At 41.0% G+C, this 12,102-nt stretch overlaps 1 protein-coding gene across 3 annotated transcripts in view; it reads right to left on the bottom strand.

Annotated features, from left to right (window-relative positions):
• Ubtd2 (ubiquitin domain containing 2) overlaps positions 1–12,102 on the bottom strand; it is a 64,890-nt gene that overhangs the window by 18,067 nt on the left and 34,721 nt on the right. For all 3 annotated transcript variants that reach the window (XR_003845177.1, XM_021212397.1, XM_029546634.1), the window contains exon 2: positions 378–614. Coding sequence is in view for 2 of the 3 variants with exons in the window: in XM_021212397.1 (XP_021068056.1) it covers positions 378–614 (237 nt within the window). In the remaining variant the exon portion in view is untranslated. The remainder of the gene's footprint in view (positions 1–377; positions 615–12,102) is intronic.

Here is a 12,102-nt window from a genome sequence, read left to right as displayed (position 1 = left end):
TTTTTTTTTTTTTTTTTTTTTTTTTTTTTTTTTTTTTTTTAAACTACAATAAAAAATGAGGGGGCTAGAGAAAAGGTTCAGTGGTTAAGAGCACTGGCTGCTCTACCAGAGGACCTGGGTTGAAGTCCCAGCACCCACATGGCAGCTCTCAACTGTCTTTAACTCCTGTCCCAGGGGATCTGACACCCTCACATAGACGTACATGTAGTCAAACTACAAATGTACACAAAATAAAAATAAATAAATTAAAAATTTTTTGAGTATTGCATTTAAAAAAAAAAAAAAAAAAAAAGACAACAGAAGTCTCTCTCCAGGTGGTCCCCTGCTACTGGAGACAAGGAAACTATGCCCCTTTGTCATGAGGACACCAAACCTACCGTGTGGCAGTGTTATGTTTGCGCCATCAATGATCGCCTGTGCCAGTCCATGATCATTGCTTTCAAAAGCTTGTGCAGCAGCCTTCAAGGCGTCCCAGATCTCTCTCCGGCCTTCAAAAGCTGGCGCTGTGTCCCAGAATTCATCCCGCTTGCTGCGCAGTTGTCCGTCTGTCATGGGGTAGTCACTTTTCCATTTTGGTTTCTCTTTCTTCAAAGGCTGGTTACGACCTAGAGCAACTAAAGAGAAAATACTAACATCAATATTCTCTCTCTCTCTCTCTCTCTCTCTCTCTCTCTCACACACACACACACACACACTCCCTATTTGTTAAAAGAAAAAAAAAGTTACATGGTCATATTCCTGTTTCAGATTCTTTAACATAATTACAGCGAGAGGTTTGCCTTTTTGCTGATTTCTGGCTAAAATTCTATTTACTAATCTAGAGGAAATGGAGATAGCTAGTTGCAAAAGTTTCTTTTCTGCATTCCTTTTTCTTCCTTGAGACAGGGTTTCACACTGTAGTCCTGGCTGGCTTCCAACTCCTTGCAATCCTTCTGTTTTAGTCTCCCAAGTGCTAGGATTATAGGCATGAGCCACTGCACCAGGATGCATAATTTTCAGTAAATCAATAGCTCTTTTCCAATCAGTATATTTCCAAAGGATGATTAAAAATAATTATGGGCTGGATGGTGATGGTGTACACCTTTAATCCCAGTACTCAGGAGACAGGTAAGTAGATCTCTGAGTCTGAGGACAGCGAAGAGTTACATAGAGAAACTCTACCTCGAAAAATCCAAAACTAATCAATTAATTAATTAATAATCAATCAATCAATCAATCACAGGAAGCTAGGGAGATGGCTTAGTCAGTAAAATGCCTGGGTTCAGCAGGAGACAGAGACAGGCAGATTTCTGGAGCTCACTGGCCAGCCAGTCTGGACAAAGAAGCAAACTTCACATTCAGTGAGAGATCCCATATTATAAACAAACAAACAAACAAACAAACAAATAACACACACACACAGAATTAAACTGTGTGTTGGGAACATAGCTTAGTTGGTGAAGTGCTTGCTCTGCAAGCATGAGGGCCCGAATTTAATCCCTATGCATGACCCACATAAAATAAAAGTCTGGCTGTGGGTGGCACATTTGTAATCCCAGATCTGGGGAGGTAGAGACAAGCAGGTAAATCCTTGGAGTTCACTGCCACCTAGCCTAGTCTACTTGGTAAGTTCCAAACTAATGAGGGACCTATGATAACAAACAAGATGATGGCTCCTGAGGCTGACCTCTGGTCTCCTCAAGCACACATATTAACCCCGCCTCATAAACAAGCATACACACAAGCAGGTGAATCTCTTGAGTTCATGGCCAGCCTGGTCTACACAGCAGTGTTCCAGGATATCAAGGCCTACAAGGAGAGAGCCTATCTCAAAAACAACAACAACAAAAAGTAACTATAACAAGTGTACCACTCTGGTAAAAGGTGTGTACAATGGGTAATTATGAACAACTCCAGAAAAAGAATATGGGGATTTTCCAGACAAATGTTCTATTTTGCTCATTAAACACACACACACACACACACACACACACACGCACACGCACGCGCACACGCACACGCACACGCACACGCACGCACACACACAAACACATACCAGCAGCCAAAAAGAGTAACTATTTCATCAAATTAACAAGGTCAAAATACAAGTGGCAGATGCAGTAACAGAGACACACGGTAGAGTAAATGGTGTGAAATAGTTTGAATATTAGGATCTTTGGACATATAGAGCCAAGAAATTAGAACTGAGTAAATCCAAAAAGGCAAAAAGCTACTTTTAAGTGTTCAAGGGAAACAAACCAGACCATCAAATTCAGGAAGATAACTACTAGAGGAAAGCTTCCTCCAGCTCAGAGAGCTCAGAATATCATCCTCCGAAACTCAAACAAGAGCAACTTTGTAAAGAGGTGGTACAAAGGGATGAAATTCCTCCCCCCCCCTTTCTCCCTCACCAGGAATCAAACAGGTAGTGGATCTCTGAGTTCAAGGCCAGCCTGGTCTATAGAACTAGTTCCAGGATAGCCAGGACTACACAGAGAAACTGTCTTGAAAAAAACAAAAAATAAAAAAGAAGAAAGCTCTGTACTGGAATAGATGAAGATTTTGAAAGAACAGAAATGCCGTATTTTAGTGCCAATCCAAGAAGAGGAAAAAGGCAGAGGTCACTCCCTTTGACACAGACCTCCTTAGAAAATGTTACACAGCAATGTGTTAGAACAAGTCTCAGGCAGTCCCTGCACCCAGGCACTTTCGTAGCCTATATGATCACTGATCTGTTTTGTATGGGTCATGCTGACTTATAGCCACCAGTCCTGCCTATGGGCCTGTAGTTTATATCATGCAGGCATAAGAAAGCTTAATAGACATAAGTAAAAAGAAAATTAAACCCTGATGAAAGGATAAAAACTGTGAGGAAAGAGTAGGTGGGTAACAAATGACAGCACAGGTGGGAAGCAGAGAAGTATGCATCAAAACTCATTGTTCCATGTTTAATTGAACAAAGAATATCTATTTTAAAAAATCTAAAATGGTTCTAAAGTATGGATAAAGTTAATGATGCCCTTACTGGCCTGGGGTATGCCTAATACAAATAAAATGACTTTAGCCCCTGGAAAATCTCAACCCTTCCCAGGCTACATTCCTATACGACAGGGCTAACTAATATGGTAAAGTATATTTGGTTTGACACCTGAATTGAAATAAATTCTTTTTACTAAGTCTGACCATTGCTCTGAAGGCCAAACATAACTGGTCTCTCTAGTCTCTCCCACAAAATCTTTATCATTGACACATGATGATGTTTTGGCCTTCTAACTTGTAATGCAAAGCAGGCAAGTCTAAAAGGATGGGCATAACAGAGTAGGAAACCTATCCAAATGGATAGGTAGCATAGTAGCATAGCTGGAAACAAAAATCCAAGTCTCCTTATGTAATTAACCTATGAGGGTTAATTCCAATGTGAACAATTCAATCTGTACTAATGGCTTTCCTCTAATTTTGCAAATAATACTGCAAAGTAAAGCTAAAGCACCACTCAAAAAGGTGTCCAAGCTATGTCCAATAACCACAATCTACCCACCAGTTCCACCACAGTGAAATGCACATGTAAATTTCATTTTCTGCTATGTTATCCTCTTTTTTAGCATATATGCTCAACACTCGGTTTACTGAGCAGGAAGTGAAAAGCAAGGCATAGTTACAAGGAAGCAGACTCAGTGTGCCATCAACTTGGATAATGCATCAGGTGGACCTGAGCAGTTCAAGTCTTTCACATATTTTAAATATTCTAAACATGTCACTTACTGTAGTTTCTCGTGTCACTGTGAGAGATTCAACAAAAACTCTACAATCTCACTAATCTAATATGAGCAACTCAAAAAAAAAGAGCTCAAACTGGGTATGGTGGCACCCACACACAGGATATATGTATCACCGAGACAAGGGGATAGCAAATTTGCTTAGCCTAAGCAATGCAGCAAGACTCCATCTCAAAAGGAAGCTCTATCTGGGTGTGGGGTATGGTAGTTCACATCTTTAATCCCAGCACTTGGGAGACAGAGGCAGGTGAATCTCCGAGTTTAAGGCCACTCTGGTCTACAGAGCCAGTTCTAGGACAGCCAGGGCTATACAGAGAAACCGTCTTGAAGAACCAAAAACCAAAAAAGGAAGCTCTCAAATAAAAAGAAAATAGAAAGCCAATAGGAAAATAAATAAAACCAATATTTACATGTGGAATACTTTCCTTACCTATGAGGTGGCCTTATTTCTGTGACTTTTATTTTTTCTAAGCCCAAGAACAGTCTCGCATGCACACACACAAACACACACAAACATGCCTGTGCAAAAAGCTTCATTTATATTAGTTAACGTAACCATCATTCTGAATGAATGTATTTCAAACTTATTTTGTCAAAAGTTCCATGGTATTTCCTCTGCAGAAATAAAACAGAATAAGGCTCCCTAAAAACAAGAAATAAGCTTGTCTTATTTCCCTCTAGGTAACCATAAACATGCATATATGTATCACTTGAGTGTAGAACATATATTATGAAAACTTTGTGGCATATACATTATTATTTTGGAAAAGTCGTAAGTTTAAATTTTTTAAAATATTTTTTACATGCATGAGTGTTTTACCTGCATATATGTGCATTGTGTGTGAGCAGTGGCCACAGAGGCTAGAAAGAGAGTGCTGGAGCCCTGAAACTGAAGTTACAGACAGTTGTGAGTGCCTATGTTGGTGCTAAGAATTGAACACAAGTCCTCTGGTAGAACAGCCAGTGCCCTTAACCACATAACCATCTCTCCAGCCCTAGTATAGAATTTTCACTGAACTACTTGATCTTAAAATTTTCATGCTGGGTTCAATAGAGCACCAAAACAAGTTTGTTTGTTTGTTTGTGTTTGTTTTTTGAAGCCTCATGATAACTTTAATCAGGGTTACTAATGTATCTTTAGTTCAATAAATGGGGAAAAAATAAGCTTTTAGCAAATTAATTCAAACCGTCCTCTCATTAAAACATGAAAATGGCTTGGGTCACGGAACCTAGGTCCTGCATAAGAGCAGCAAGTATTCTTAACTATTGAACTATTTCTCCAGCCCTTTTTCATGTAAATATTTACACACGGTTTCCTCATTCTCTAACAGATTTAATACTAAAGGCTTGCCTTTCAGATGGAACTAAGAACTCAACCTTAAATTTACTATACAACTAAAAGCACTTTGATGCAAATTTTAGACATTCTGTTTATAAAAAAACAATTATCTTTGGGGGCTCAGTTAGTAAGGTTCTTGTTTGATGGAGAACTCATTTAAGAAGCTGTGAGTGATATAATATTCTTGTAATTCTAGTGCTGAAGAGGTAAAGACAGAGGCAGAGGCATACCAGCCAGTCAAGCTGACCTAACTGGCAAGTCCAGGCCTGAGGAATGATGTGAGGGTGGCCTCCTCCACATATACTTTATACACACACACACAGAGAGAGAGAGAGAGAGAGAGAGAGAGAGAGAGAGAGAGAGAGAGAGAGAGAGAGAGAGAGAGAGAGAAAAATATCACTCCATCATGAGAGAACATATATAAGGCAGTTTTGTGGGCACCAAGAGGGACCTTACAAACCATCAGTTTACCCCCTCGACATTGGAAATCCCAACTTCAAGAATTATAAGAAATAAATTTCAGCCGGGTGTGGTGGCACACGCCTTTAATCCCAGCACTCGGGTGGCAGAGGCAGGTGGATTTCTGAGTTCGAGGCCAGCCTGGTCTACAGAGTGAGTTCCAGGACAGCCAGGGCTAAACGGAGAAACCCTGTCTCGAAAAACCAAAAACAAAGAAAGAAATTTCAGTAGTCACCTAGTCCACAGTATTCTGTTACAGCAACCTGAACTGACTAAAACAGACACTGCCACTGTCCTAAGTAATACCTAAAACCAAAGAAGTGAGGGGCCTTGCATTCAGGAGGCAGAGGCAGGTTGATCTCTTAGTTCGAGGCCAGCCTGGTTTACAAAGTGAGTTGCAGGATGGCCAGAGCTACACAGAGAAACCCTGTCTCAAAAAAAACAAAAACAAAAACAAAACCCGAACCAAAACCCCAAAAGACAACAACTTTGCAGTAGTAGTAGTAGCAGCAGCAGCAGCAGCAGCAGCAGCAAGGGCATAAGAACTAGAGATGAGAAGAGGGTGAACCAGCATTGCCACTGTTTTAAGGGCCTAAGAAAATCAACATATAATAAGGAAATGGGTGTTTCAGCTCATCGTTTTGGAAGTTTCAGCCTAGATCCTTTGTGCATGTGAATAGACTCACACTGGTGGAAGCACATCCCCAAACATCATCTAGAAGATCAAGTCTTTAAGATGTGTGACTTTAAGAGGTCATTTAAGCTCTAAACTATAGCAAAGATTTTATAGATACATGCTAGAAAAAGCCAATATTGCAGACAAGGGACTTCTAAAGGCAGTTCTGCAGTGTTCTAAAAGACAAGAGGGGCTGATAACATAGTTCAGCAGGTAAAGGTGATTGTTCGATTCCTGGGACCCAAATGGTAGAAAGAATTTGTCCTCTGACCTCCATATGAGCTGTGTAAAGTGTACACACACACACACACACACACACACACACACACACACACACACACACACACACAAAGAGAGAGAAAGACAGAGAGAGATACACAGAGACACACACAGAGAACAAACAAATACAATAAAATTTTAAAAGAAAGAAGGAAAATCTAACATTCTCCAAGCTGCAGAGAAAGTATAGTCATGAAAAGGACAGTGACAAAAACATGGAAAGTAAAAGCTACTGTGATGACAACTCAAATAGAAACAAGGATTCTGTTGCTGGACTGGAACAAAGGTGATCCTTTTACAAAGTGGCAAAAACCTTGCTGAACTGTGTTCACACTTTAGTGAACTGGTTATTTATCTAAAGTGACTTGACACATGTATGAGCTAAAGCAATTTCTGAAGCCAGTGTTGAGGGAGCAGCTTGATCTCCTTTGACTACATATAGTAGTATACAGCAGGGAGAGAGAATAGACACAACTGTTCAGCAAAAAGGGATCTGAACTCAGAGGATTTACAAAACTCACTGCACTCAACACTCATATTACAAAAACAAATGGGGATGGGGAGGGAACGACCCACGAACACAAGCTCAACTTTCAACAGGCCAGGCAGCCTATATGCAGTTTCAAGTTTCTATTTATATATAGCTTTTAGGTCAGTGTCTAATCTCTTCCATATTCTTATGTTCAATGAACAGTAAAACAGGTCCAACAATAAGAGCCCAGCAACAGAAGGGAACTATGGGTAAATACTTTCTATGGGATGAAGCTTTTTTAGAACAAAGACTATAACTCAGTAACAGTACCTCAAAGGGTGATTGATTTCACTTAGTAAGTGCAGATCACCTTCTCTTTCTCCCAGTTCTTTTTTTGGCTGATTGGTTTGGTTATTTTGAGACAGGGTTTCTCCGTGTAGTCTTGGGTGTCCTGGAACTTGCGCAGTAGACCAGGCTGCATTCGAACTCAAGTGATCAGCCTGACTCTACCTCCGGGAGTGCCAGGATTAAAGGCGTGTGCTACCACACCCAGCTTCCTCCCAGTTCTTACTGTTAAAATATCCTTGGACATCTGGTATAAGCTAAAAATGTAAGCCCACTGAAGTTCAGTTTCTCACTGACTGTAGCAGGGATCTGGGACAAAATGAAAAAGCAACTAACTGGAGGTTGGCTGGTAATATTGGAAAGCTGATGATAATGACAGACAGGAGCCAAACTTCAAGAAGCACCTTCATTGGGCCAGTTATTCTTCCATTTGTGTTTTTTTTTTTTTCTTTTCTCTCAGATTTGACCTATGGCAGTGTCATATGGAAATATAGTGAGATGTATTAAACTATGAAGGATCTGGCTTCTGGTAGAGTAGTTGGAAAGGAATTCTTATTTTATTTTATTTTATTTTCTCCAGTCCTGCTAGCTCTGGCTATATTTATGTGGGGACACTGTCACTGTCTTTCAGACACAGCAGAAGAGGGCATTGGATGGCGATTACAGATGGTTGTGAGCCACCATGTGGTTGCTGGGAATTGAACTCAGGAACTCTGGAAGAGCAGTTGGTGCTTTTAAGCCATCTTTCCAGCCCTGAAAGGAATTCTTAGAAACAGAAATGAGGGGCTAGCAAGAGAGTTCACGCAAAAGTGAGGACTTAAACTTGGATCCCCAGAACTCATGTTGAGAGTCTGGGGCACGCTATAACCCTAATTCTTGGGAGGCTGAGATAGGAAGACTCCAGGGGCTCACTGGCAACCAGTTTAGCATGGAAGCTGCATATTTAGTGGGAAATCCCCTTTCTATTTAAGAGACAAGGTCTCATTTAGCCCATGCTAACCTCTAACTTGGTATGTAGTCAACCTTCTGATCCTCCTTCTTCTATCTCCTAAATGCTGGGACTACAGTATTCCCCATCATGCTTGATTTATGATTAAACCCATGCATGCTGGATAAGTACTCTATACCAACTGAGCAACATTCCCAGTCAGAGATCTTATCTTTATAAGATGAAGTGACTAAGAAAAACATTCTGATGTCAACCTCTGCCCTCATGCATACTGCACACTGGCTCAGTTTAAGTGCACATGTGCACACACAACACCCACATCCATACTTGACAGTGGGGAAGTGGAGAGGTGGCCACTAAAAACTGAGTAGGAAAACCTGGTTTTGAGACAAAGCAATCAGGAAAAAAAAATACATGAAGAGAGTGAGGTTATTTCTTCTCGTTCCTTTTTGCCACTTTCTTTCATCATATTACCCGAAAAGGCAACACTGGTTACATGAAGTAGGGGTAATGCTGGAAACAGCTCAGAGGAACTTCTTTCCACTTTAAAGGTAGATTACATTGGTTTGGGGAAATGGGGACATGGATGGATAGATGGATGATAATACCCCACAGAACAAACAGCTGAAGAATAATCTAAAACTCCGTGTTTGAGCTAATCCAAACCTCCGATTCACCTCTGACCTGCACATGCATTGGCCATAAAGCAGCAAAGTAATGGCTATGATATAAACACACTAGGGTGTACCAGGCTGGTGCTGCCATTAAGTTTAACAAAGGCTTTGAAAAGCAAATGGACGGACATCAGACTGACTAACACAGAAAGAGCTTAGTCTGAAGCAACCAAACTAAGGGCTGAAACTATGAAACAAAGCAAAGCAAACTGATTTTCTTCAGGAAATTCAATAAAGACCTAGACTCTCAAATGTTCAAGATGTTCAGGAAACAATCCAGCATTACTCAATACAAAAGAAATATGTGGCCAATTTTCAAGAGAAAAGATAAACAAATGGAAAGTTCTGAGATGATCCAGATGTTGAAATGATCAAAGAGTTTAAAAGTTATAATCATGTGTTCATGAGATTAAAAACAAACTGAAATAAAAAGCCCTTCCCTCTTCTTTCTTTTGGTTTCTAAGACAGGTCTCACTATACAAGTCAGACTGTCTTTGAACTCACCATCCTCCTGCACCAACCTTCAGGGCACATGCCATCAGGCTTATCACAAAAAGAAGTTCTTAGCAGAGAAACAAACTATCTGCAACAAACACAAATTCTGGAAATGAGGCCTAATGTGGTAGTACATGCCTTAAATCCTAGCACTTAGGAGGCAGAAGTAAGTAAATCTCCAAGTCAAAGCTACATAGTGAGACCCTATTTCTATAAACAGTCAATCAAATAAACAAATCTAGAAATGAAAAATATAATGCCTAAAACAAGAATACCTTATAGAAGGCAGGAGGACTTATCTGAATGTTCTCCCACAGAGAAGTGCAGTTGATAGAATTCTTAGATGTGCAGGGCAATTACATAGGCTCACAGCAACCTATCCCATTCCTACCTGACAAGTTAATGCCAGGGTAAAGTATAAAGGCTAAAATCACAGCCCATGCTTGCTATATCTTCAAAACTGTTATATGAGATCAGGGAAACAACTAGCACAGCTGCCAAACATCTACTGGGCAACCAGGTCTTGATCTGTGATAGCATAGAGATTAGTGTCTGAATATCTTCAAGGTTAGTCTGAATATCTTCAAGGTTAGTTGGATTATGTTTGTTTTTTTGTTTGTTTTGTTTTAAATGTATAAGTGTTCCATCTGCATGTACACGTGTATGCCACAAGAGGGCATCAGATAAATGGTTGTGAGCCACCATGTGATTGCTGGGGATTGAACTCAGGACCTCTGGAAGTGTTCTTAATCACTGAGCCATCTCTTCAGACGGGATTACTTAATTTTATATTCTGTAAGAACAGCCTCCAGTTGTCAGTGCAGGCATATCTGTTCAACAGTGACTGCATGGTTCAAGGCAATGCTTAGATAGAAATCTTGGGGGTTCATCTTTGAGTTTGAGGCTAGCTTGGTCTACAGAGCAAGGTCCAGGACAGCTAGAGTTACTCAGAGAAACCCTGTCTTATAAAAACAAAATCAAAAATAAACAAACAAAAGAAATCTTGGGGGTTATTTTTGCCTTTCTACTCCAGAGTTCTCTCTTAAGGGCATCATGTAGGCATGTGGTAAGAGATGCCTATGTATTAGATGAGTGTAAAGAAAATATAAGACTTCTTCAAGATGTATTTTTCAGCTGCGCGTGGTGGCACATGCCTTTAATCCCAGCACTCGGGAAGCAGAGGCAGGCGGATTTCTGAGTTCGAGGCCAGCCTGGTCTACAAAGTGAGTTCCAGGACAGCCAGGGCTACACAGAAAAACCCTGTCTCAAAAAAAGTATTTTGCTTGCTTCTTCTGGCTAATAAGAAAGTGTTGTGTTTTATGATGGGGTATCTGATAGGACTGACCTGAAGCTTTTAGCTAACCTGACTAGCATAACACTGTACCATGAGGTATAAAGTGAGAAGAGGAGAACAGATGCATATCCACCAGACAACCTGTGCAGCACTCACCTGTTCTCTTCCCAGCCACACCACTCTCTGTCCCTTTGCCTTTTCATCTCTCCCACGACATCAAGGTCAGAAATTCCCTGCAGTATTCCCTTGACTGGAAGGTAGCTCTGGCAGATGTGGTGTTCCCTAGTGATCAGGAAGCCTTTGACCTTGACCTCAAAACAGACTCTGATGTCTGAGAGCTACTGCAACACACTCAGGAGGAGTGCAGGCAGGCTGTAGACATCCTGTGGAGTAATCCCCTGGCTCCGGAGAGCTTCTAGGTCAACATTATTTGCTTTGAAGACAGAGCAGTTGCTAATGAAATACAAGCTGCAACCCCTGATCCAAGCTATGCATTCTGCCACAACCACAAGATATTAACCATCTTTTCTGCTCCCAAATACTGCTTGTCAATAATAAAAGAGCCTTTATCAAACTGGGGTAAGCACTGATCATGGAGTAGCAAGCCGACAAGGCAACCCATACACTAAGGCAAATAGTCAGCAAGGAAGAATAAGATTAGAGTTCCCTAGGAAAGTTATCTGCTCATTCCTCAGACCTCTTTGGTATTTAAGAGGAGAAAACTGATTTGATCACACCGTTTTTGAGTAGACAAGCACTGTGGAGTCTACTACCTCTGTAACGGCCATGGTGGATGCTAAGGTCACAGCTAGTGAAGAGCCCAGAGACACACAAGTCCTGGCTGGAGGACCCAGCCACAGAACCACTGCAAGAGAATACAGTCAAGCCGGGGGAAGTAAGAAAGACACCAATCAAAACCAACTAATCTGGATTATTTTTTTGGATCAGAGGCAGCAATCATTCAGAGGCCACCTCACTAGATGAATCTGTGGGGGAGGAGATAGTAAGCTTTCATGTGAACACGGGCCTCACATATCACCAAACGTTGTGACCTTGTTCAGAACATCAGTTCCAACAAGGATGCCATAGTGACATCAAAAACTTTGAGACACACTGTCTGGAGCAGTCCTGCTCAGAGGGAAACACCTCAGCTTACCCACACTTACAGATGCCCATAGCTATAGCAGTCCAGGTCCACTTTGAGAAAACTTGGTTTCTATTACCCCCAGTACTATATAGACATGGTAAGCTTATGGGCATCTAAGACTTGTGGGACTTTATGCTTAGAACTTGCCTATCAACACGCATCAGAATCACCGTGTGTGTGTGTGTGTGTGTGTGTGTGTGTGTGTGTGTGTGTGTGTG

This window comes from Mus pahari, chromosome 14 (assembly GCF_900095145.1).
Source record: "Mus pahari chromosome 14, PAHARI_EIJ_v1.1, whole genome shotgun sequence".
NCBI classification, from domain to species: domain Eukaryota; kingdom Metazoa; phylum Chordata; class Mammalia; order Rodentia; family Muridae; genus Mus; species Mus pahari.
The sequence above is the reverse complement of the archived record's forward strand: the minus strand, read 5'-3'. Positions and strand labels throughout refer to the sequence as shown.